Source organism: Manduca sexta, chromosome 13, assembly GCF_014839805.1.
Source record: "Manduca sexta isolate Smith_Timp_Sample1 chromosome 13, JHU_Msex_v1.0, whole genome shotgun sequence".
NCBI lineage: Eukaryota > Metazoa > Arthropoda > Insecta > Lepidoptera > Sphingidae > Manduca > Manduca sexta.
The window spans coordinates 13,526,103-13,552,103 of NC_051127.1; the positions used below are offsets into that span (position 1 = coordinate 13,526,103).

The 26,001-nt window shown below is 35.8% G+C and overlaps 4 protein-coding genes across 10 annotated transcripts in view; 3 read left to right on the plus strand and 1 right to left on the minus strand.

Annotated features, from left to right (window-relative positions):
• The window catches only part of LOC115449129 (protein pellino), a 66,232-nt gene extending 57,611 nt beyond the window's left edge, over window positions 1–8,621 (plus strand). For all 6 annotated transcript variants that reach the window (XM_037438040.1, XM_037438044.1, XM_037438043.1 and 3 more), the window contains 5 exons: window positions 1,148–1,342; window positions 2,956–3,135; window positions 3,717–3,824; window positions 4,131–4,295; window positions 4,703–8,621. In XM_037438040.1, coding sequence (XP_037293937.1) covers window positions 1,148–1,342; window positions 2,956–3,135; window positions 3,717–3,824; window positions 4,131–4,295; window positions 4,703–5,008 — 954 coding nt within the window. In that variant the 3' untranslated portion in view covers window positions 5,009–8,621. The remainder of the gene's footprint in view (window positions 1–1,147; window positions 1,343–2,955; window positions 3,136–3,716; window positions 3,825–4,130; window positions 4,296–4,702) is intronic.
• Window positions 8,622–9,118: 497 nt separating this feature from the next.
• On the minus strand, window positions 9,119–14,020 carry LOC115454226 (WD repeat-containing protein 92). Its single transcript, XM_037438049.1, is given in 7 exon segments — window positions 9,119–9,982; window positions 10,449–10,561; window positions 10,857–10,979; window positions 11,363–11,515; window positions 11,517–11,581; window positions 12,936–13,063; window positions 13,598–14,020. Coding segments are annotated over 7 exon segments (1,074 nt in total). The 5' UTR covers window positions 13,882–14,020; the 3' UTR covers window positions 9,119–9,774.
• A 334-nt stretch (window positions 14,021–14,354) lies between these two features.
• On the plus strand, window positions 14,355–20,385 carry LOC115449126 (CXXC-type zinc finger protein 1-like). Of its 2 annotated transcripts, none has more exons than XM_037438038.1 (10): window positions 14,355–14,508; window positions 14,596–14,717; window positions 15,058–15,221; window positions 15,449–15,575; window positions 16,532–16,651; window positions 17,138–17,324; window positions 17,634–17,831; window positions 18,379–18,585; window positions 18,922–19,169; window positions 19,580–20,385. In XM_037438038.1, exons 1-10 carry the CDS (start codon window positions 14,482–14,484, stop codon window positions 19,683–19,685), a joined length of 1,506 nt encoding a protein of 501 aa, XP_037293935.1. In that variant the 5' UTR covers window positions 14,355–14,481; the 3' UTR covers window positions 19,686–20,385. The 2 variants fall into 2 exon arrangements, with proteins under 2 accessions (XP_037293935.1, XP_037293936.1); XM_037438039.1 differs by having other exon boundaries at window positions 17,141–17,324.
• Window positions 20,386–25,098: 4,713 nt separating this feature from the next.
• Window positions 25,099–26,001, plus strand: part of LOC115454556 (protein pellino) — a 3,652-nt gene continuing 2,749 nt past the window's right edge. Inside the window, exons 1-2 of the mRNA XM_037438263.1 lie at window positions 25,099–25,131; window positions 25,893–25,986. Of these exons, the coding sequence (XP_037294160.1) occupies window positions 25,099–25,131; window positions 25,893–25,986 (127 nt within the window). The remainder of the gene's footprint in view (window positions 25,132–25,892; window positions 25,987–26,001) is intronic.

A 26,001-nucleotide genomic window follows, 5' to 3' on the forward strand; every position in this document is an offset into this window, starting at 1 on the left:
CCGGTCAGATCACAGATCTAGTTCTGCTATATTCCAGCCACCAGGCCAGGGGCACGTGTGTACATAAAACACGCTTTTACTAGCTCGTAAATTCACCCTTTAAAAGTTTTACGCCCGGCCATTATTCTAATCGGACGTAACAAGTGGCAGATTTGGCTTATTTTATATTCATGGATTTTAGGCTTTACGTTTGAGTAATGTAATTGGGTTTTTTCACGTCGCGTCATGTAGGAAATGTCTTTACGATAAACTTTTGGGAATATTATTGTTAATATCAAATGATTTATTTACAGCGCGTTTATTTTAAAACAAAATATCATAACTCAATTTAAAATTTAAAGTAAATGTATTTATCAGTTATTATACGTAAAGTCTGTCCCTAAAAAAGCTTAGAGCATGGCATGACCCAACAATAATTAAAAACATTAATTTATTAATCAATTATGCTCGGGAGATTATTTTGTAAGATTAATTATAATGTACTTTCAAGTAATTAATTTGAATACCATTTTGTAAATGTTACAACGAAAATTTAATTATGTTAATGTATTCTGTACTACGTTCAAGCATTGGATTATAATGTTATTTAAATATATTTATACCTTTTGTCTACGAGCGAGAATATTTTATAGACAAAAGAAGAATTTGTTGTTTTAAGTTTATTAATTACGCGGCGCTTTTTAACATTAGTCTAATCGATAGATTTAATTATACTGCTAAAAATTAAAATAATATGTTAGAAATGAGAATTTAAAACAATTTAATGATGGTATTGCCAAACCGAGAAAGGCAGGTTTACTGGTAGGTCTCTCATACATGCGAGTTCGCCTGGGTAGGTACCACCGCAATGTCAATATTGGACATAATAAGACTTATCAACTCATGGTGAGCGCAGTGGAATACCAAACACTTCTTTGTAATTCAAGGTGTTGGAAGGTGATTCTACTGTTTATGGGCGGTCGTATCGCTTACCATCAGGTGAATGTCAAGCTGTTATCGTCATTTAAAGCAATATACAAAATAAAGGCAGCCGTGGTGGATTAAGGCCTAGATACTATCAATAGTAGAGATAGTCCATGCCTTCTGTTCACGACTGGGTCGGTGTATACAGGGATGTTGTTATTTATTGAATATATTTCGTTTACAGATCGGTAGATCGTCGGAATCGCCAATAGACTTCGTGGTGATGGACACAGTGGCCGGCGACAAGAGTGGCGACACAAAAGTGCTGCAGAGCACGATATCGCGGTTCGCGTGCCGTATAATAGCAGATCGGAACAATGTCAACAACTGTCGAATATACGCCGCCGGCTTCGACTCCTCCAGGAACATCTTTCTGGGTGTAAGTACAAAGATAGACGAAAAAATCTAAATCCATCGATATGTATGTACTACGTACTAGATTGGAGTTTCTAAATCCATCGATACATATGTACTACGCACTAGATTTGGCGTTCCGAATATCCATTGTGTTGAAATGAATTGAACTGCAATCTATTCAAACTGACTTTAGTATGGTCAATATTGACAGATTGTACTTGTGTAAGAAGTGGCGCACATGATATAAGAACTCGAGTCTAAGTGTAAACCTGTGAATAAAAAATATTAGTCAAATAAGTAAAATTATTTGTTGTTCAAATGAATAAATAGGTTATAACAGTGACGTTTTGGTCGCCATTTTATTTCAGATTTTGAACAAACAGTTTATATGAACGTCTATAGAATATACGTCAATATCTAAATCGGTTTAGTAGGTTCTGAAATTAGCGCGTTCAAACAAACAAACTTTTTATCTTTATATAATTTGTTTATTCTGAGAGTTTACAACAGAGAACACACATTACATTATTTTCACATATTGCAGTATAACGGCAGAAGATAGCTGTGTTTCTCTACTTACAGTAAACTACAGCATGTATCATAACTTACATATTAGTAAATTTTGAATTAAAAAGATTATTACTATTATAGTTATTTTTTAAAAATATTATTATTATTTCTTAAGTTAATATTAATTTGCATGGTTATCTGTAAAGTGATCCAGCAATAATAGTATAGATATATGTCTTAAATTTACCAAGATGTTCGTTTTAGTAAGCCGTAGGCGTTCCGGTACATCTGATACGCCATTCTGACGTCAGTAACGGTTGGACCTTTAAACGCTGTTTGCTATTGCCGGTTGCCGCTGACGTCACGACGCGGTTAATTATGGAGTTATCTAACTATAACACAACGTTCTGAACTAAATGTTGCTAGAAACAACATAAATCTTTGTTTTGAATTATGTTAATGTATTACGTTCATTGCTTGTTATGATTTGAGTTAAAAAAAAAGGAGGTTACCAATTACACGTGATTTTTTTTTATGTTTGCTACCTCAGACCTCATGTCTGCTTATAAAAACAATAGCATTCATAAAAATGTATTTTTAATCTTGTTTATTCAATCTGGAATGTAATTTTGAGTTTAACTGTTTTCGGCTTCGAGCTCTTCAATTATTTTATTTAACTGGTATGTTATTTTATGAAAGTGTTAAAATAATAGTAGCATAGTTAGTCAATATTAACAACAAAAAATTAGATCATATACCGTTAGCGAATTTTATTGATCTATACTCATGTAGGTACATATTACAACTATTTAAGTAAATAAAAAAAATGAATAAATATATTTTATACATACACATTTATGCCTTGTTCGCTATGTTCCGTTCCATAGCATGATCGGAATTGAGCATGTCATCATATCGGGCACAATTTCTAGACTTCAAGCTAATAATCCCTTTGCTCGACCTAGAGTCAGACCAGAGACTTTAGGCGGTAGACGTTACGCGCACACAACAAAATTAAGCCACCAAATCAGTCCACTCAATAGACATAACTAAATAATATTTACCACCTAAATAAATAAACCATATTACCTCTAAAATAACAAAGCCAATTTTCCAAATTTCCAGGAGAAAGCGACAAAATGGACGGAGAACCACGAGATAGACGGACTGACGACCAACGGCGTCCTGATCATGCACCCGCGCGGTGACTTCTGCGGCGGCAGCGCCACCTGCGGGCCCTGGCGCGAGACCTCCGTCGGGGGGGCCGTGTTCTCGCTCAGGGAGAGCCGCTCCGCACAGCAAAAGGTACACTTACCCTCATTTTGTTCTAGGGTTGCCATATAAATTAACTCAGGATACCACAACTCACAACTATAGGAAGACTGTCCAGGTCTACAAAAAGTCTTAGAACTATAATTAGTCAATGAATAAGATATGTTTCGTAAGCGTTTATATGGCGATAGACTAGTTGGTTGTGGAACGATTTGCCGAGCCGAATGTCCGCAGGTTCGAAATCCAAGGGCACACACCTCTTTTCGAAAATTATGTGTATTATTTGTGAATTATCGCATACTTTAACGGTGAAGAAAAACATCGTGAGGAAACCTGCATACCTGAGAATTTCTCAATAGGAATTTCGAGGGTGTGTGAAGTCTACCAATCCGCACTAGGCCAGCGTGGTGGACTATGGCCTAATCCCTCTCAGTAGTTGAGGAGGCCCGTGCCCAGCAGTGGGACACTATATAATATTTTGTTTCGAATACACGACGTCATGTACTAGAGGCCAAACAGTAGTTATTTAGTTACATGATATAGAAGTAATTTTAGTATAATTTATACGAGCATCATAGAATAGTTTTAATAATAAATTAATATAATTTTTCCAGGGGCTACCTTGTCTAGCAGAGACAAATGTACTGAGAGATGGCACAATGATAGACTTGTGCGGCGCAACACTACTGTGGAGAAGTGCTGAGGGACTTAAAAATTCACCGGTGTGTATACGATTTTATGTGATTACATAATCTTGTTTATAAAAGCATATTTTGTACCTGTGAGTCAAGTCAGTGATAAAATGAATGTTTTTCGACTTTTGAGCGGTGATTCATGATGTACCAGATCGGAATATTGTGCTTAGGTATCTTGGCGCCATTTATTGGTCATGGGTATTATTCACATTGTGTCGGAAGTATTGCATTTTTAACATAGTCATTATATCCTCCTATAGTGTTGCAATGACTAAACGACTATGACAGACCGTGCCGACCTCGTACTGTGACTAACCGAAGCGCTCGTTTTAGACCAAACGCGACCTGGAAGCTCTGGTGGACGAGCTGAACGCGGGCCGGCCGCAGTGTCCCGTGGGACTCAACACGCTCGTGATCCCGCGCAAGCTCGCCGGCGGCGGCGGCGGCGCGCCCGACCTCAACCAGCCCTACGTCTACTTGCATTGCGGACACGTGCAGGTCAGTGACGAACGGTTCATATAATCAGATTCCTGTGAATTCCCTGTATTTAGTATTCAATTATCAGAACGATTTGCAGATTGCATTCATGCATATTAGTACTTATATTGGCCGTTGTGGCCGAAATTCGGTTAGGAAGGAAACCTTATAAAACGCACTCTTAATAAAATAATGACCCATTTCAAAATTGCTAATTTGTGGGAATCGTCTAACAACCAATTTCTGTTTGCGATCTTTTAGTTTTTTCCCTTTTTTTCATGCTACAGGTTTCATTTATTCCTGTCCTGGGGAAATCTTCGGGGGATACTTACCAGTGGGCTATAGGCATCCTATGACAAATAATGTTGGTAAGCAGAATATGACAGTGTAATAGTTGAGAGTATAGTGTGGTAATGTTTGTCCGGCAGGGCGAGCACTCGTGGGGCAAGGACGGCGGCGAGGGGTCGCGGCGCTGCCCCATGTGCCTGACCATGGGCCCGGTGGTGCGCGTGTGCATGGGGCTGGAGCCCGCCTTCTACGTGGACGCGGCGCCGCCCACGTACGCATTCAACCCGTGCGGCCACATGGCGTCCGAACGCACCGTCAAGTACTGGGCCAGCGTCGACATCCCGCACGGCACCAACGGCTTCCGCGCCATCTGCCCCTTCTGCGCCGAGCCGCTGCAGGGCTCGCCCGGCTACGTGCGGCTCATCTTCCAGGACAACCTCGACTGAATCTCTGACGTCACGAGTTCATGCCGCATGAACTATCATAGGTTGGTACAATACATCGATCGAATAAAAACAAACAGTGTATTGCATCTCTCAATGGACGTCGAGATTATGCCGGCCGGATAAAGCATGGGATACTTTGAAACACGACTCATTGGAACAAGCCACTATTGGATACGAATTGAAAATAAATTCCCACGACTGGTCTTAGTATAAATTATAATTTTTATTTCCATGTTGATATCCGTGCCTGAACATCAAGTGCATTATAAACGGCGCCCGTCCAGCGCGACGCGGTTTCCCATTGATAGTATGTAAGTGAAGGTTATATCGACACCAACTTATATCACCGGCTTATACTAATGGCCATGACGATCCTCAAGGCGTTGAGGACGCTCTCATGACCGCTCAGTTAGCACATTAATGGAAACTCACTGCAATGGAACATCACCTCTGCATGTAATCAATGTAATAATTTGAGGGAGCGGCTGGGCTGGATAAACAGTTTGCAATCATAAGTCGATATGAGCTAGATTTGCCGGCTAACAACCGTTTTCAATAAACAATGATAACTCAATCTTTAATTCGATTCCGAGAATGAACCAATCAAGATGACACAATTATAAGTATGTCAAAATTGCTTTGTTCTGATTGGTCCGTTTTTGAGATATTTAAAAAAAGAAACAATTAGAATCGTTTATTGAAAAGGGCGGTCATAAGTACTAATATGATATATACTTGCTGACCAAAGTATACTACGAGTAATTCGAGAAAATTATTTGCAGTATATCGGTTGCAATGAAAGTGTAAATTGTCCCATCGAATAAACAAGATATGGGCAAACATTTATTGTAACTCAGCGGCTAAATGAGTAGTCAATGAGTGTAAAATATATTCTACAGCACGCTACTCTTGAATATAATAGTAAATGGCACATACGCGCTAGCTCAAGCTCGTTGTAAACTGTCTACCTAGCGTGGCTGCAGCCTTATTCCCCATACGATTTGTTTGTGCAGTCTGTCACTTATCTATTTCAATAAAATTATAAAAAAAAAAATATCGTAAAATTATAATTTATGAAATACAATATATTTATGAAGCTAATATTTATATTTGTGTTATGTGCGTAATATTAAAATGTTTACAGTGTCTGTTATCCGTGTAGGTCGCATTGTATGTAAGGTAGTGCACACGATCGAGAGAATGACATACGCTTTGTAAATTGCCGTGTTTTTATTGATTATTGTGATTGTGTACGAATGCTTCGGTTTACGGCGTGTGATTCTATACACTATGCACATTTGACAGTTAATTGTATAATTAAATTCTATATGTTCGATGGCAAAAGCAAATTAAATAATTCTCTGCTGTTTGTGGAAAGATATTGATAGATTATATAGTTTTGTTGCTTCATGTTAGATCTTGAGTAATGATATCACTTGCACATCAATTTGACAAATTATTACGTGACGAGTTAATGAAATGTAAATATTTAATTTTATTTCCCATCTTGATAAGCTACTAATAAGCTATTATTTATGTTGTATTCTAAGAGGCGTGCGGGATGCTTCCCTTCCACCTGTTTATGTAACGCGCTACACACAATAGGTTGGCAGGCAACTGAATTCATCGAATACACGTTATAAGTTAAAAACATTTAAAAGGAATGTTGAGAAGAAATTGGGCAGACCGGCATGGTCACAGCGATGAACGATAAAAAATATATTCGACCAACGAGGTTTGACAGAACGCCGCCATTTTCCGACATAACTTATCTGTCATCGACAATCACTATGATCCTTGTGAAACTAAAGCCATGTATTCATTATGCAACAATAGACACGTTGTCTTTACACGGGTAGAAATGACGCGCGTCATGTCACGCAACATTTCGGTGATATGTTTGCGCTGTTTAAATGCGCGGAAGGCGCATCTACAAATTGATTTTATATTGACAAAATGTCATTCGCCTCGATACCGAGGTTGTTAATATTTTGTCTAGTGAACACATGGCTTTAGTTTATATGTCATTAAAGTGACATTCCACTCTAGAAAATAATGGATTTATATTTTAAATTAGTATCCATGCTGTTGAGTAGCTTAAGCATTAAGTTAACGGGTGACCACGCTATTTATTTATTAATGGATTAGACAACATTTGTTATCCTTGTCGATGCGGAGACACTTTGCCAAGTTTATCGATATAAAAATAGTTTTTGGACTTTATCGTGGTTATTTATATTATAATTTTCTCCTTACGTCTCGAAGCTGCAGTCATGGTCCCGGGGCGGACTGAGGTGTTGATTGTCCGAAAAGTCGGTTACAAAATCTACCCACTTTTCCTAATTCAAATACAAAGAACCGCGATAAAATCCGAGAACTAATTTTATTTCGATGTCTTTATATTCGCGTAAACATAAATAATTGCGAAGTATAATTGTAATTGAAAGGTATTTTAATTAGCAATCGTATAATTAGAATCAGTTATGCCTTGTAATTTGTTTGTATGGTATATAGCTGAGATATGAGACATTAATGTGAAGAGGCCCTCGTATATAATTTTCTTGCGAGTATTCACTGAACTGAAAAATAAATTGTCATATGGGCATTCAGTTCGACATGAATACTATTAAACGTTTGCACGAAAATGTGCGTGGGCGTATCTTAAAATGTACCTATTGTTTATGATTGGTTCAAACAAAATACTTATAACAAAGGAATGGTAACGGACGAATATAAATGCAAGTACAACCGGACGTTGTGGCGCATACAATGTGTGAAACTAATATGTTACTACTAATATTGTACCAACCACGTGCAAAAGCGTCAGTTGTATCTGTGCTGTTAGTACTGAAGAGGATTGTGATTGCAGGAAGTCGACGGCTAGGAACGGCGCGGGCGAGGGCTGGGTTTGTAGGGTAGCAATCGATCGTGAGAGGTTATATGTAAGTGACTTAAGATATGTAAGTTTAGAGCTAGGATAGTGGCGCGACGCGTCGTTGGGAAGAGCAGGTCCGCACTGTTGCGGCGCGTGCGCTCGCGTGCGCCCGGACGTACGCAACACCTGACGAACACGGGACGCGTGCCCGATTAAAAGCATTTTGAGAATGTAAAAAATAAATTTAAGTTTTATAGAAGTAGTGGATTAGCTGATGAAGTGTAACGATTAGTTTTTGTACAATTCGGGATTCACTAGTTAGCTGTTAACACAAGTAATTGCCTTCTGGATACGATGCATAACGTTCACGCATTCGACGAATACGTTTGCACACGATACCCTGTTTTAGATATAAATAAGATTTTTGATAAATTAAATGCTTACTTAAACAATCTGTGGAGTTAGTCGGTTGGATCATTGTAGTTGTATGTGTTAAGTTGTGACGCGCGCGTAGGTTTGTGGAGCGAGACATCGGACCATTATAGTTTGTGTTCTGTAGCGTATGTGAACTATGCGTTATATATTGCATTAAGCACGTGTTTTTGGAATATTTATGATTATTTTTGTTAGGACGGTGATATATTAATGACGCTTCTAAATCGCCTATAATGTGCGTGGCGTTTTACTCGCGGTTGGATTTAGTAATTATGTTCGGTCATTGTTATTGTGTTAGGAAAATATATAATACTTGATACTGAAAACGTTTCTTCTAGGTTTTGATATTTTCATTATATACTATTAATTATGAAATAAATGTTCTAAGTTCAAAAATGATTTGTTGTATTATGCAAGTTTTGGTAGTAGTAGAATGTATGTAAGATTTTAGTTTGATGTATAGGCGGCATCGCGATGGGAACGTCACGCATACAACAATCTGCGCTCATTATTAGCAGTAATGAAAAAATTCACTAGCCTTAATTTTATTTATAATACCTAAGTGCTAATATAATAAATGATCTTTTGAGTTAGAAAATTTACTCGTTGTTTTATTTACCTTGTAAGGAATAATATAACCAATTATATTGTTTAATAGGTATTTTATTAACATAAAATTATAGTAACTTAAAATAGAAATAGCAGTCTGCTTTGTCGACGCTCATTGATAGTAGATGTCATGACTGGCAAAGCTTTGTTTTTAATGCAAATATATTTTAAATTTTATTTTAATACCTTAGATAGAATAAAGTATTATTACAAAGCCCAATATGTATCAGTTTAATGGTACAGTCAGACACAAAAGTAATTAAACAATATCAACTTCAAATCGCCTATACACGTTTTAAATGGCTTTTTTTCTGAATACTTTTTATATTATTTTTGTGAAAAAAAAAACGCTGATAAGAACTCAAAAACATATAGGCGATTTGAATTTTAAATAAGTTCAGCTACTTATGTGGGCGACTGCCGACTGTACCTGGAGGTGTTTTTATACATTTGGCCTTTTTATCTAAATGTGTAATAAAGCTTCAATACATTTCCAACTAGGTTTGATAATGTTTTGAGGCTAAGTTAAAAAATAAAAGTATCTTACTATTAACTTGTGATTTGCGAAGGCACATTGAAGAACCATTGGGTCTCATTATAGGGTTTTTTTTGACAGAAGGGTAAGGTAGACGGTAACTTTTGAACAACTAAGTATAATACATCTGGAAAAGCATTATCCGGAATGTAGGCTTTATATCTGTCATTTCTCAACATTGCTGTTTTTTACACATTTTTTTCCCCAAAAATCATCAGTGATCACTAAGAGAGAGATCCAACTAATGTCATCTAATTCATAAGAAATCGCAATAATGGACAATCCACATTCAAAATAAACCTAATATGGCCATTACTGTAGGTTCAGCTTAGTAGTAATAAGCACCCTAATACACTGGTCGTAGGCAGTGGCTACGGCGAGTCCGAGATGGTCTCTGTTCCACTCCAGCGCGTTGATTGGCTGAGAGCTGATCACCATCCGCTGCAGCCGCTTTAGTTTGCCGGGCACGCCGACGGCGACGCCTTGAGAGTCTGTGCGGTATCTCTGTTCCGGGTATTCGCTGGAAAAGAATTAGACCATGTATATGTATACTGCCGCAAAAGCGGTATGTCAGGGAAACCTTATTTCGAGATAATCGATTTTTTTAAATATGGTTTTGTTTGTATAACTGAGATAGAGAAACCCTTTTAAGGTTTTTTTAACAAATTCTAAACAGGTTTAACAAGTTCTAAACAAGATACCGTTATTTAAATAAGTTCATTGGATGGGTATTTCTTTAAGCTATGTGACGACATAAAAATTAAGCTTTTAATATTTTTTAGATATAAGTATGGTATATGGTTGTTAAAACCCTCTCTGGGGTAAGAACATTTGAACGTTAACTTTGGCACAATGACATTTATCCCCGAAATATATTTTCCTGCTCTATTTCAATATTGTATGGAGGTTTCAATCATTATTAAACGTTACTTAATGTTTAAGAAAAGCAGAAAATTTGAATTAATTGATAATAAGAATTTCCTTACTATTTCCAGAGTGAAACTTGACCATTTCCAGCGCAAGTTAAAAACAGATCACGGTTTTGCGGAACATGACGAGCTACCCATATAGTGCCACTTTTCGTCGCATCATCTAACACCTGTAAATAGTAATAACAAGATTTGGCGTGAAAGTGTTCACGGGAAAGAGTATTTTAATCCATATAAAATAAAATATATTATAGGTAGGTAGGTAAATAAGTTATTTAGGGATATTAAAAAAAAGGGATATTGTTATTATTTTTGTAAAAATTCTGCGAAAAAACATATTGGGATCTTTTCAGTAGTTACAGATGACCGGCTTTTATTTCTAATATCATTACACATCAAATAAACTCAACAAACATTGTATAAAAGCAGTAGATATTTAACAAAATTTATAATGGCTAAACATACCTGAGCAAAACCTTTGCTAGGATTTTGCGTCCTAACATCAAATACATGAAACTTTCCTTCTAAAGTTGTCGCGACAATTTTGTTCATTGGAATGTCCTTACGGTCAAATTCAACTGAACATACCTGTTGGATAAATCAAATTAATACTGATGCCTATACAACGCACAATTAAATTAGAAAATAATTTATTTTTTTGAAGATAAAATTCTTTAGATTGTTTTAAATTCCTAAATAATTATAAGTATTATTTTGCAAGTGCGCGATAGCCTAGTTGGTTGTGGAACGGACTACCGAGACGAATATCCGTAGGTTCAAATCCTAAGGGCACACACCTCTGACTTTTCTAAAAAATGATGTGTGTATTCTCTATTAGGAATTTTCGAGAGTGTGTGAAGTCTACCAACCTGCACTAGGCCAGCGTGGTGGACTAAGTTGTAGAGGAGGCCCGTGCCCAACAGTGGGACAGTATATAATACAGGGCTGATATTTTGTTTTTAAAAACTTACCCCATTTTTTAAATTACATTCCCATCTGAGCGACATAGTGCGTAAATCAAACATCTTTAAATCTCCATTGTCATATCCGGCGACTACTATTCTTTCAGCATCATTGAAGGAGTTACCAAACGCGACGGCCCAGCAGTCTCTCTTAGTCTCCCCCCTTAACAGGCTGCATGTTGGCGACCGGTTTGCCTCTTTGACGGGGATCCCATACTTTTACTGTTCCTGAATTTATAGATTTTAATTAGGTTGTATACATGATACAAACAAGCACTATGTTATAACACAGGATTTTTTAATTTAATTATTGTTAGAATTATAAAACAGAAACTAAATCCGTAATATTGTTAAGTAATCCCTGAATAAGTAAATAAGTGTGTTAAGTAGCCCTATTATATTAATAATATACCCTATAATATCTTCAAGTCTACCTAATAACAATTAATTTAAATATTATTATGTACTAGCTTTTGCCCGCGGCTCCGCCCGCGTTATAAAGTTTTTCAGGCTAAAGTTTTCCGTTATAAAAGTAGTAGTTTCCCGGGAGCGTATGTTCTTCCCAGGGTCTCAAACTGTCTCCATACCAAATTTCATCTTAATACGTTGGGTAGTTTTTGAGTTTAACACGTTCAGGCAGACAGATGCAGCGGGGGACTTTTGTTTTATAATATATTTTTTAGAACTTTTTAAGAGGAACAATCCCGTCATACATCATTGTTGCATAACTTTAACCGTTTACGCAGCGCACGCAACGGAAGCTCTCAAAACTAATAATTTTTCCTCGATTTGCAACATGTTTCATTACTGTTCCGCTCCTATTGGTCATAGCGTGATGATATATAGCCTATAGCACTCCAGGAACAAAGGGCTATCCAACACAAAAAGATTTTTTCAGTTCAAACTGGTAGTTCCTGAGATTATCCATTACTGCTTCGCTCCTATTGGTCATAGCGTGATGATATATAACTTTGAGCACTCCACAAACAAAGGACTATTCAACACAAAAGAATTTTTCAGTTTGAATCGGTAGTTCCTGAGATTAGCCATTACTGCTCCGCTCCTATTGGGTATAGCGTGATGATATATAGCCTATAGCACTCCACAAACAAAGGGCTATCCAACCCAAAAAGATTTTTTCAGTTCGAACCGGTAGTTCCTGAGATAAGACAAAACTGCTCCGCTCCTATTGGGTATAGCGTGATGATATATAGCCTATGGCACTCCACGAACAAAGGGCTATCCAACACAAAAAGAATTTTTCAGTTCGAACCGGTAGTTCCTGAGATAAGACATTACTGCTCCGCTCCTATTGGGTATAGCGTGATGATATATAGCCTATAGCACTCCACGAACAAAGGGCTATCCAACGCAAAAAGAATTTTTCAGTTTGGACCGGTAGTTCCTGAGATTAGCGCGTTCAAACAAACAAACAAACAAACAAACAAACTCTTCAGCTTTATATAATAGTATAGATGATAAAATTTTATTCTGATTGGTACATTACTAACTAATCCATTTAAAAACACCAAAGTTAATTATAACTATAAAGACAAATATTTTCTTGATTCTGCATATTTACCATCTCTACTGCCAGTAACAATTTCCGGTGCTCCACAGTTAACAGTACTACCCCCCACGCCATCTATGGAATTGATAATGTCTGTGTGCTCTTTTGTGATGTACACCTGGCAACTCTTCTCCAGGTCCCTGGAAAATATAAGGCACCAATTCTGAAGGAATTGTCATGAAAGTCGGCTATATCCTAGTTGAAAGTGGAACAGACAGCCGAAACTAATGTTTGTAGAGGACATGCCTAGATCTGACTCTTCTAAAGTTATGTGTGTATACTTTGTCAATTATTGCTTGTTTTAACAGTTAAGGAAAACATTGTGAGGAAACCTGCATAATTGAGAAATTTTCAGGGTATGCAAAGTCTGCCAATCTGCATAGGGCCAGCGTGGTGGGCTAAGGCTTAATCCCTCTCAATAGTTAAGAAGGCATGTGGCCAGCAGTGGGACAATATATAATGAAGGGCTATAATTATATTTATTTCTTATAGAATGTACAATTTAATAATGGTGTTATAAAAAAATGGGACTAATATTAAATGCATTATAATCTACAATTGTTTGAATGCTAGAATGGTGGGTATTGGGTAACTTTTTTTCATATCAGATGTTTTATCAATAATGCACACCTGCTGATTACCTTAGAAACAACGTATAAATTCGATTCACTTACCATATTTCTAATGTCCCTTTAAAATCACCTGTAGCCAATCTCCTTTCAATATCACTGCTAGCACCAAAAGTAGCACATTTAAATGAATTCGGTCTTTCTATTTCCTTAATTTTCTTTGCTTCACCTGAAGTTATTTCGAAAATTTCGATTGTGCCGGAACCTCTTGGTAAACAACCAACAACTACGAATTTTGCCGAACATGGGATCCATTTGCAATCAAATAACGAATGATTAAGATTGTTTTCTATATGAGTAATTATTTGCGGCGTATCTAGTTCTTCCATTCTTTAGATTATTTAAAGTTTAAAGAGGGATTTTTATCAACACTAACCTCTAAACTGAAATAAACATTGTGGTTGCCATGGAAACAAATGACTTTTGTATTATAACCCCAGAACCCATTTTCATAAAATCCCTTATGATCTTGTCGACAAGTTATATTATTATTTGTCATGATTTTTGAGAATTCCCCTATTCCGTCTTTTTCGTATAGGTTTCTTTTCATATTTTGGTGTCGGTCTCTAATATAATAACCCTGTTTTTAACTACTCGCAGTTAAATTTCTATTTTCCTTACGTTAAACAGGAAATAAATTTCTGTTTTCGTTAGAATAACAGGAAATAAAATATATAACAATAATTGTAACTTTCATTCTTTTGAGATGTGAGTTTTTTAATGTATAAACAGCTTTATAATAATTTAGGCATAGAGTTTTACGTTTGTCGTAAATGATAATGGAATTGACAATAAAGTGACATTGTGACATTTGTCTATGTCACAAAGCTTGGGAATTGTAAGCTGAGACAAAATATACAGGAATTAATTCATTATTTCAATATTTTATGCGTTTTTATTACAATTCATAATTAATTAACTTATAAAACATGGGGGATAAAAAATATAAGCAAAGTGTAAGTATATTTTCTTATCTTTATCGAATTATTTTCTTGGGCTTTCTCATTGCAGTATTTTCAGAAATGGAATATTAATTTTTACAGAAAGCTGATATCGCAAAGCAGTTTGATCTACCTGAACGGCAGTCAAAGATCACCACGTTGTTAAATCAAGCTGGACAAGCTTATTGCATATGCCGATCTTCTGATAGTTCGCGTTTTATGATGTGAGTTTTCCTATAGGTACAAATTTAATTAATATATATATTTATATTTAATCACAATATGAGTATTTATTACACATTAAAAATATTTCGTGGACACATTAGTAATTTAACAAGTTCGCATTATATAACTCTACAATATTTTTAGATGCAATAACAAGTGACATACTTACGAACTTGATGTTTTCAATATTTTTTATTATTTGTAAAATATTTTATATAAGAAATTCAAATTCGCAAATATTACTTATAATAATACAAAAGCTGGTAAAATTATGAAAAAGGTACTGAATATAGTATTAATGTATTCTGTTTTATAACCTCGTATTTTTTATTTCCACAGAGCTTGTGATGCATGTGAAGAATGGTATCACGGTGACTGCATCAATATATCTGAGAGAGAAGCTAAATACATAAAAAATTACTTCTGTGAGCGCTGCCGAGAAGAGGATCCCAGCTTAAAGACCCGTTTCCGACCACAGAAAAGGGAAAATGATGGCGATTCAGGTATTAGATTGTAATTAATCTATATCCAAAATAATCTATTTTATGAATACAACTTTCTGATGTGAAATTGACTTTTATAATGGATAAGTGTGTATTTTCACTGTCGCATGAATAACACATTTTAATTATATATATATATGTATGGGAAACAAAAAGAATTTAACTATTTAAATTGATAATATAACAAAGTTCAGCACATAATTAAATAGGGTTTTGTTGCAATACAGGTAGAGATGACAGAAAAAAGAAGCGAAAAGAGAAAGATTATTCCGAGAACAAATCATCAAAGAGACCTAATGTTAAAGACGGCTGCGGAGACTGTCCAGGATGCTTGCAGCTGCATGATTGTGGGCAGTAAGTGGATCTCTCATCATTACTAATCAGTATGAAATCAGCCATCCCATACTGCATCTACACCTATAACAGTGGTATAACTCGATTCCTGTTGGCTTTCCTTTCGTAACTTATGTTAAATCTAATTATTATTAGAACAATTTGCAAACAACATTTATACATATTAGTAGTACCTGTATGTTGTGCAGGGATGATATTGAGCTCCATAACCATAACCGAAACTATCGGATACCCGAAATAAAATATATCCGTAACCGTAATCGTATCCGTTACAAAAGTTTCGGATAAGTTACGGATAATATATTGCGACAGGTTTTTGTTTCACCGCTCGTGCGCCACCGTGAATCATGTATAATTTTTTTGTTATTTTTAATCATAACATAACCTCTTTCATAAATAGTCATTTTTTAATTATGTGTATTTATTAAATTGAAGGAAAAGGGTTGTGTTACGTAACTACATTGATTTATAAGGACAAAATGCGTCCAAAGCAGAGTTTCATTTGGAGATTTTTTGATCAAGTTAATGATCATTTTGCAAAATGTAAACAATGTGATAATAACTTATCACGGAGAGGAGGTGGCGCTACTTACTTCATTGAAACTTCATCTCAAATCAATACACAGTGGTTTTCCGAACACCCAAGCCCCCCAATTAGTTCATCGATAATTGGTAATCAACGTCCTACTGTATTACATACTATTTTTATTTTACTTAAATCTATTATCTGTAACCGAAACTATCCGAAACTAACGGATAATCCGATAATTACATATCCGTAACCGTATGCGAAACATATCCAAATCTGAAATTTCATATCCATAACATCTCTGATGTTGTGTTTGGTACCAGTCGAGAAATGCGAAATTATTATTTAGTAAATTTATCCAGTATAGATTTTTTTTGGGTAATATATAAAAAGAAATAGCATTCATAGTATTTTAATTATATTTCAGTTGTGAAGCATGTGAGGACATGTACAGATATGGTGGTAGTAATAAGATGAAATTAAAATGTAAGAGGAGACTGTGCACTTCAAAAACGTCATCGAGTAAGAAGACAATGAGACAGTCCAGGTAAGTTTTGATTTATTTGTAGTTTGAACTGCTCAGGCAAGCAGCCAGTTGTAAATAAAGAAATGTTTTCTATAATTTATTTAGAAGAAAAAAATTAAACCCTAAAGTTACACTATAATTATGTATATAATTAATAAAATAAATTAGCCCTTTTATTATCAAAACAAGATGCAAACATTTTGCATAGTTAAATACGAAAACGAGCTTTATATGATGTCCCTTGTTTCAATGTGCCTTAGGGCATAGGCCTCCTCCAGTTGCTTTTACTATACTCTCTGCTGCAACTCTCATGCAGCAAGGTCTCAGGGTCTGATTGATCTCTTCTTTCCATCTTTTATAATTATGTATTAAATAAAAAATATGTTTCATGTTGTTCCTATTATGAAGTATGGTCAATTATAATAAATACAATTTGAACTATGTTTTATGCCTAATTAACCAATGAGGTGGTCACTTATCACTTAAAAGCATTTTTAAAACTCACAGCAGCAACCGTATAAAGAAGAAGCACCACGAGCGCGAGCAGCACGAGCCGGAAGAGTCCATCGCTCACCTGCAGACCTCCGAGCCGCGCCAGTGCTACGGGCCGCAGTGCACGCGCGCCGCGCTCTACGGCTCCAAGTACTGCTCCACGCAGTGTGGCATGCGTCTCGCTACTTCCAGGATATATCAGGTCAGTGACATGATCTGACATAATGGTATTTGAAAGCTTAGATGAATATGAACATACAGTTGATAACTAAATAGGATTATTAGGGACTGTCGTAGCATTATTTAGATTAATTTAGGTATGTTTAGCTATGTTTATCTAAAAAAAATATTTTTCATGAATATGGTTACCTAAATATATTATATTCATAATTTCGTTGTAAAGTGGATGTTCATGGGCTGTAGTTTGTGCCTCAACATAAAAAGTCAACATTTCTTGCAGTTCTTGTATATTTATCTTATTTTCAATGAGTAAAAATAAAATGCTGTGTAGGTGTTGCCGCAACGTATCCAGGAGTGGTCATTGTCGCCGTGCGTGGCGGAGCAGCGCAACCGCAAGGCGCTGGAGGTGGTGCGCAGCGGGCTGGCGCGTGCGCAGACGGCGCTGCGCGCGCTGGACCGCCAGCACGCACACATCGACGCGCTCGTCGCGCGCGCGCACACCGCCACCATACTGCACACCGACGACAAGGTACACACACACACACATTATGTTTTACAACTGTCTTCGACTCTGCCACTAACTTTGGTTGCGCATCCAAAAGTTAATCAATAATATCTCATTCCCTTGTTTTTCTTTTCTCTACTATTCGCCTATATTCTTTGCTTTTCGTCTTATATAATTTTTTGTAGATTAAAAACGTATTTGAATTAATATGCTCTGTATGTGTAATTATTAATTTTCGTCATAGGCCACTTAAGACCAGAAGTTAAGTTTAAACCATAGGAAAATAGTCAAATATGAAATGAATGTTTTTGAGTATTATCTTGATATACATTTTGTCATTGACAAAATCACCGTTGTAACAGGGTAGCCATATTCCTAAAAGAAGGTTTGCTTATGTTGGTCAACATTGCCACAGAATTAAAATCCATCTGGGTTTCTCTTTTACAAAAAAGTTTCAGTTTGGATTTATCTTACTGCCTTACCTATTTCAATAAGCATTAAATTCGAAATCCTTTTATAATACTTAATTTGTACATAAATTCATTGCTCTTTACCTCTACACTACCAACAGGAAGCGGATGATGAAACATCAATGTACTGCATAACGTGCGGACACGAGATCCACTCGCGCACGGCGGTCAAGCACATGGAGAAGTGTTTCATAAAGTACGAGGCGCAGGCGTCGTTCGGCAGCAGGCATCGCACGCGCATCGACGGACAGAGCATGTTCTGCGACTACTATAATCCGGTCAACGGGACTTATTGCAAGCGGCTTAGGGTATGAATTTCCACTAATATGTTTAAAATAATAACCAGATAAAATTAAGAGCCCATCTGATTATAATAATTATCCCTCAAAAAAATTAACAATAAAATTTTGAAAAAATAAAAAATTATATACTTTATATAAAACTTAAGAAGTCACTTCAAAGGTTAGACACTACAAATGGCACTCATTATATGAAGTAGAGTTTTATTTCAATGGGCAGTTACCAGTCGAATCTTACCATCAGACAAGCGGCATGCTCATGATGTCATTCATTTGTAAAAAAATTAATGAATGGGTGATGTCACCCAAGTGTTTGAATCCTATATAATAAAATACATATTACAGGTGATGTGTCCAGAGCATTTCAAAGATCCCAAAGTGAGCGACACGGACGTATGCGGATGTCCGTTAGTGCGTAACGTGTTCGAGGCGACGGGCGAGTTCTGCCGCGCGCCGAAGAAGTCCTGTCTCCGCCACTACCAGTGGGAGAAGCTGCGCCGAGCCGAGATCGACATGGAAAGGGTGCGACAGTGGCTGAAATTAGATGAGCTGGTTGAACAGGAGAGGAGCATACGACTCGCTATGGCGTCTAGGTTGGTACCAGAAACTTTTTAGTCTGTGAAAATTGAGCATCAGTCGAAGTGGTGTAAGTTGTGAGACAAGACAAAAGTAACTTAACAGTTTAGACCAACACTGCATTATTTCCTGAAAAAAAAAATGATTTTTGTTTCTAACAAGAATGCAGTCGCCTAAGCTGGCTAGATTATGAAAATAATTATTTATAACACTTCAGGTATACATAAGTTTTAAATTAGGAATTGAATGTTAATGGTTTGACCACAATATCATAAATAATAATGAATCTTACGATCAACTATAACTACTTCTAATCCATGTAAAAATATATTTAGATCATATAATTTTCAGCAATATTTTTTTTTTATTATATTTTATTGCAATTGCCCTGCAACTTACTAGATAATAATATCAATGAAATCTACAGGGCTGGTGTTCTCGGCCTTATGCTGCACTCTACATACAACCACGAAGTAATGGAGCGCATCACAACCAAAGTGAATGAAAACGGAAAACTCAAGGAGGGCTCCTGACATAAAAAGTCTCGTCGAATAGACGACAGCGACGGAAACACACCGCCCACAGAAGTTATCGATTTGGTGACGGATTCACAATGAACAGTGACAACCCTAATTTCAGACTAACAGTCGTTTTCAATAAACGATCTCAATCTTCAATCCGATTTCGAGAATGAACCAATCAAAACAATTCATTTTTAAGCATATGCATGAGAACTTTGTTCTGATTGGTCCATTTGAAAAGACCGAAAATAGCGATTGGATAATTTATTAAAGATGACGGTATATCTCACTTATAAAGACTAATCCTCTATAACCGTTTCAAACCAATGTTTTGTTTCTTTCATCCCTATGCCATATAAAGGAAGGGAAAAAAGTAATGTAATTTTTTTAACGCTTTTGTGTGGACCTATTAATTACATGAAATACAATAGCTATTGATTGCAAAATATTCTTAAGGCTTCCTAATATGGCAAACATTATTATGTGAGAAGGAAACAAAATAATGGTTATAAAAAGATATAAGTATAATAATTATAAAGATATAAAAATTGTATCTATTTTGTATTAGAACTGCAGTGTTTTCTTCCAATTCTTCACAAGTGAAAATAAATTATGTGCTGTTTCTTCGTGTCTTGTTGAAAGTTTTGCATTTTGTGAAATATGTAAATAATGTCCCTATGTTGCAATAAAGCGATTATATAAAATATTTAAATATAGTTTTATTTCTTTTAGTTTAATATATTTTTATTTCTTCTATAAATAATTGTACAGGAATTAAAGTAAAGAAGCGACAAGTTCCGAGACGAATGTCTGTAGATTCTATAATCAAGGGCACGCACATCTGACAAAAATAATATAAATCAAATCAAATTATTTGTAAGCATAGGTAATTTACAGGTGTTATTGAAATACATATTGGAAAAACCACAAGTCTTCTACATGCGCGTTTAAAGTAGATTTTTTATATTATGATGCGATATGTAAATTTCAAGCAGTGGGTAGTTATTTGCCTGCGAACCCGCAGTAAGCCTGTGTTTTGGTTTCGGGCCTAAATCTTTTTAGTAATAGAAGAGTTCCATGGCCAGTTGTTGAGAAGTTTATTATACAGGGTTGGTATTATTAATGCATTTTACTATCCGTGGAGTAAGTGGTAAAAACGACTTGTAATATATTTTTTAATTGAATAAAATTGTTATACAAATCGTACAAAAATTTTAAACGTGAAAGATTGTGAAGAAATTACGGAACAGATTTAGATTAAATCTAGCCCACAAATTATAGACGAGTTAACTTTTTATCTTCGAGTTCACAGTGAGATTTTAATTTCTAGAAAGGTCTATGCGGCCCATTGCCCGCTAAGTTGAACATAATCTATTTTGGCCTTTTAAGGCTATTATTACTTTTCATACTATTGTATTTTTCTAAACTTTTGTAAAGAAATGAATCCACTTGGTTGTACAATAGAATATTGCCACATTGCATGATTCATCGAAGGGTTTCCAAATCTGAACTAAAATAGTTATCTACGGTTCCGTTCAATTAAAAACATATTAGCGCGTCGGCGTTAAAAATGCGATTTCTCGCTCGTGTGCCTAATCGGGAGTAGGGGGACACGTGCTCGGGGTTTTGGACAATGCACGACTAGAGACGAAAATTAATACTTTCATAACATATTGAATTGCTAGAGTATTTTAATTATTTGAAGCCTTTACCCATATAGCGTATCTACTTGTTTAAAAATGTTTTATTTGATATATTTAAAAGAAAGTTATTTTACCTTTTGTGTTATCTTTTACCTGTTTTATTATTTATGCCTTTTTATTATTTTTCTCTTTAACTAAGTAAATCGAATTATGTGGTTGTTTATACATGAGAAAATTTCGGAACGTAGTGTTTTGCATTTTATTAAAAAGCATTTTATTTATTTAAATAATTTCCTATATACAGGACAACTGTATTACCATAACAATCCTAAGATGACGCAGAATACAATAACAATTTCTGTGTATTTATCATATCAAAACATATTTTGTCACCCCAACGCATTGTGACCACGTGCGTACGCCCTGCGATTTTAATATAATTCCCCTCTGTGTAATTGAAGCGTGTAATTCATTTGACATGTTTTGCTAAATCTTATAATTTGACACAGATAAAGACCCCTTGTTACAGTTGACTTTAAACGGGAGCACTTTTAAAAGTGGCAAAAACGCAACGTCAATTAGTTTTAAATGGCTAACAGATGATCATTTTGTTACTTTTGGTTTTTTCAATTCCATCAATATCCCTTAAAAACCCCCTCGAGTGGTATTTTGTAATGAAAAGTTAATTGCGGCCTAGGACTACATAATGATATCCCATTTTACTTTAACCTTAAAAACCATCCCACTATGTTAATCTATTTCTAAAATTCTACTGGTACCTTAATCGTTTCAGCGTGAAAGTCTAAGGTGGAGAGAGGTATTTAATAATGAAATAGAGGCGAAACAACATCAATATGTAGCTGCAATCGTCACGATTGGGTAGAAAAATGATCATATTCCTATCCTTTTTATATAAGAGCGAGATACTGAACTGCCACTTTAAAGGTATTAAATGGACTTATTGGTTCCAGTTTTAAAGAATTGACGGCATGCAAATTCGTATTCCCGATCTTGTTGCAAATAAATAATTAATTTTTGAGTCCCTACTCCGTTGTTTGATGGAAAGTGTGACGACAGCGCATAAACAGAAATTAACATCTTTTAAAATTTTGATTACAATATATAGCTTTACAAGAAAGTAAACTGCGCTGGTCAGCAATAGAATATTAAATTTATAGAGCTCATTATGCCTAGTAATACATTTGTTATAACTTCTTAACCGAAAGAAACTGGCGCTAGACATAGCATGATTAGACGACTCAGCAAGATCAGCCAGCCTGCGACTACAATTTAGGTGGTCACAAATAGTCAAGAACCTAATGGTATAATATTGTCGGCTTTAATATGGATTATTTTTATGTCAATTCATAAAATAAAATAAAATACGTCACACATTTCTGCGACGAAATTACATTGCAACAATTCTCATTGAAATAGAAAAAGTAATTATCGGGGAACGAACTATATTAGGCAACAGATTTTCCCATTCCACATTTTGACGTCAAAATTGACAAATATCCCCAATTTGCGCAGATTTGCGATGCGGCTGCAAGTGCGATGGGTGTCCAGTACGCCATCTGTCCCGGTCACGCCTATCAGCCTAATGCGATATGATCAATAACAGATTAGTAATTGGCTTTCCAAATACTATAGTGCAGGTGGATTGAAGGAATGCTAAGCCCAAGTAGCTAATGTACAAATTCCTGCAACACAAGAAAATTAATCTTATTTCAACTGATTGACTCATTATGAAAACGATCAGGTCATACCATAATTATAAATGTATAATGGAATTCCTATACCAGAATAGTATTTTAATTTTGCTATACTTAGCTAGATACAATTATATTGTACTTAAAATTATGAAATAAATTTATTTTCTCGTTAAGTGCAATATCTGAGGAATTAATTCTACGTAATTACTATAAGGTATTATAACCTACATACAAGAAATAAAACGTACTTACATGAATTTAATACTGTATAGTTTTGCAATTGTCTTACTTCTGTATGAACATGTTTTCACTGAAATTTTACTGAAAATCGTTTAAAATTCCGAATACAAATATACGTATCCCGCCCATTGTGCCTGCTGCAGCCAATCACTGCTACCACTCTCGTCGCACCCTTAGCTTCGCCAATCACTGTTGAGAAACCTGGTGCTCCTATGGTTAGGGGAAGTTTTGGCACCGTATCTCAAACTCTAGACCTTACCCGCGTAACTTTTGTGTTGAAAATCGAGTAGCATCGTAATTTAATAAAACTGCCCTATAACTATTGGGTATAGCATGGAGTTATAATATTTTGATTTAGTCAATTTTTGCACGTCTTCCGTGGTTGTCCTCTGGTGGTACCGTCGCTGGTCACCGTCAGTGGAGTGTTTCGTGTCGTGGTGAGTGCAAAGGTATCAAGATTCATTTCCGCTGATGTCCTACGGCAGCGACGCGCCGCACGTTTGGAGCAGCTCGGCAGTGAGTACCTGTTCCATCCTTTGAACCCATTTTTTTCGACCCTAGTTTCAGAAACTAAGTTATACACCTATAAGAGCTTCTTATTCGATTTCGGCCATGTTAGTTTTATACATCTTGTGACCTAATATGTGTCATAGCGAATCCTCAAGTTCTTCTAAAGACATTGGACTCTTTTTAGGTCTTATTGATGAATGGTAAAATCTAGACATCGTCTAGAGAAATCTTACTGAGAGAAATCTATATGATTTACAAGAGAAGCAGCAGAATGCTTCTTTACCTACCTGTGCCGACGAGATCTTTCTTTGTAAGTGAGATTTCATTCGTACGATTGTAGTTTCCAATGAATATCCTTTAAAACAATTGCTATAGAAAACATATTTCTCAAATATACAGGGTAATTTTAACATTGATTTAAAAAATAAAACAATATTCTCATCCTTTATTAGTTTTCTTAAAAAGGATAAGATATTCTAACTATAGATGTAAAATAAAATAGCGTATGTTTAGAACCCAATAAAAAAAGTAATTTTAATTATACATGTACCAAGCTTTATTACTACACATATACGTAAACTACAAATTTATTCAAAAACCGAAAACTAAAACCACTAATTTCCATGAAAACATTAGTTATTCAAGAATGATTTTTAGCACAATGCAGAATAAATACTAATAATATTTGGCTTAATTTAATAACGCAATGTAAAAATAATCCTGTAAACTGTACAAATCGTCGTATACTGACTGTGAACAAATCGTCGTAAAAGTAAGTATTTCCTAATATTGCAATGTTAGAAGAGACTTACAATTAATAATTTTGAATAGAATAAGTAGATAAGTAATATGGCTCAGATTTACTAGTTACATGTGCTATCCTTATGGTTTAGATGTCATTATTAGTAGAAGAAGAACTGTACTTTCTGATAATCCATAAATGTATGTTTTTTGCTGTAAGACATTAGAATTTAGCAGTATTTTCCATTCAGAGCAATGATTTTCATGGACCTCAACCGAGTCTCTCAACTGAATGACCATAGAATGAACATGGATAACAAAAACATGTCGAATGTTCATGTTGGGTCCGTGTCGATTACCGTTGGGAACTCAACTCTCGGACATTTCGACGAATATGTCTATTTAGGATAAGATATTCAGTTAGACAGGTCAAATTTTGAGAGAGAAATCTATCATCGAATCTAGTTCGGTAAAGCAGCGTTCAAGCTAAGCAAGGTCTTCTTCGCCAAACCACTGTGGTTAAGGACAAAAATCTTCGATCCATGTGTGTTACCAGTGTTAATATGCGGCACCGAAATGCGGCACCCGGACTATCGGCCGCTTAAGAAGGTTCACGGTCACTTAGCGTGAGGACACAGAATAAATACTAATATTTGGCTTTAATAAAACTCTGTGTTTCTACGCGATCGAATGAAATGAGGAGATCCATAGAAGAAGGAAAGTATCCAACATAGCCCAGTATATTAGCAACTTAATGTGGCAATGGGTAGAGCAAATAGTGCGCAGTACTGACACGCAGAAGGTGCAAAATAGTTCTTGAGTGAAGACCATGTACTAACAAATGTAGCGTAGCAGGTTCACCTGCAAGGTGCGCAGACAACTTGACAAAGGTAGTAGGCTCACATGGGATGCAGGTCGCCTTTTACAGCTGCATCTGAAAATCTTTAGTGGAGGCTTATGTTCAGTAGCGGACTTCATGTGGCTGATGATAATGATTGAATATTAATCTATTTATTAAAAAGAATTTGCTATTTCTTACGACATGCAGATATGTATACGATCCTAGAATATCTTTAGAGCAACCCAGAAGACCTGAGAAAACCTAAGGTATCTAAGCAACGGATATGAATTACTGAGTATTACCATTAATTACAACGACATAAGGTGTAGGTTTCATAATAATAAAAAATATATATAAGGTGTAGGTTTTGTGTAGGAAATAGGACTAAGGAATGACTAAGAAATTTAACCTAGAAAGTCACTGACTTTACCTGACCAAATGAATAAAATAAAGAATAATGTACATATTATGTATCGATGTCGACTATGTGTTCTTTGAAGGATGATTTCTAATAATTTTTATTGTGCAGGGCAGCGAAGTGTCCCCGTACGGGCCGCTGTGGGACGGCTCCGCCGGCGCCAGTTCCCTATCCCGACATCCTGGCTTTCCGCCAGCCGACCTGGGTATGTAAATTTAAT

Bases quoted from the DNA above. Each gene is read 5' to 3' on its own strand.
- LOC115449126 (XM_037438038.1), top strand. From the start codon at position 14,482: ATGGGGGATAAAAAATATAAGCAAAGT. The intron at 14,718-15,057 runs GTGAGTTTTCCT...TTATTTCCACAG, and splicing joins GATAGTTCGCGTTTTATGAT to AGCTTGTGATGCATGTGAAG. The intron at 16,652-17,137 runs GTAAGTTTTGAT...TAAAACTCACAG, and splicing joins AAGACAATGAGACAGTCCAG to CAGCAACCGTATAAAGAAGA.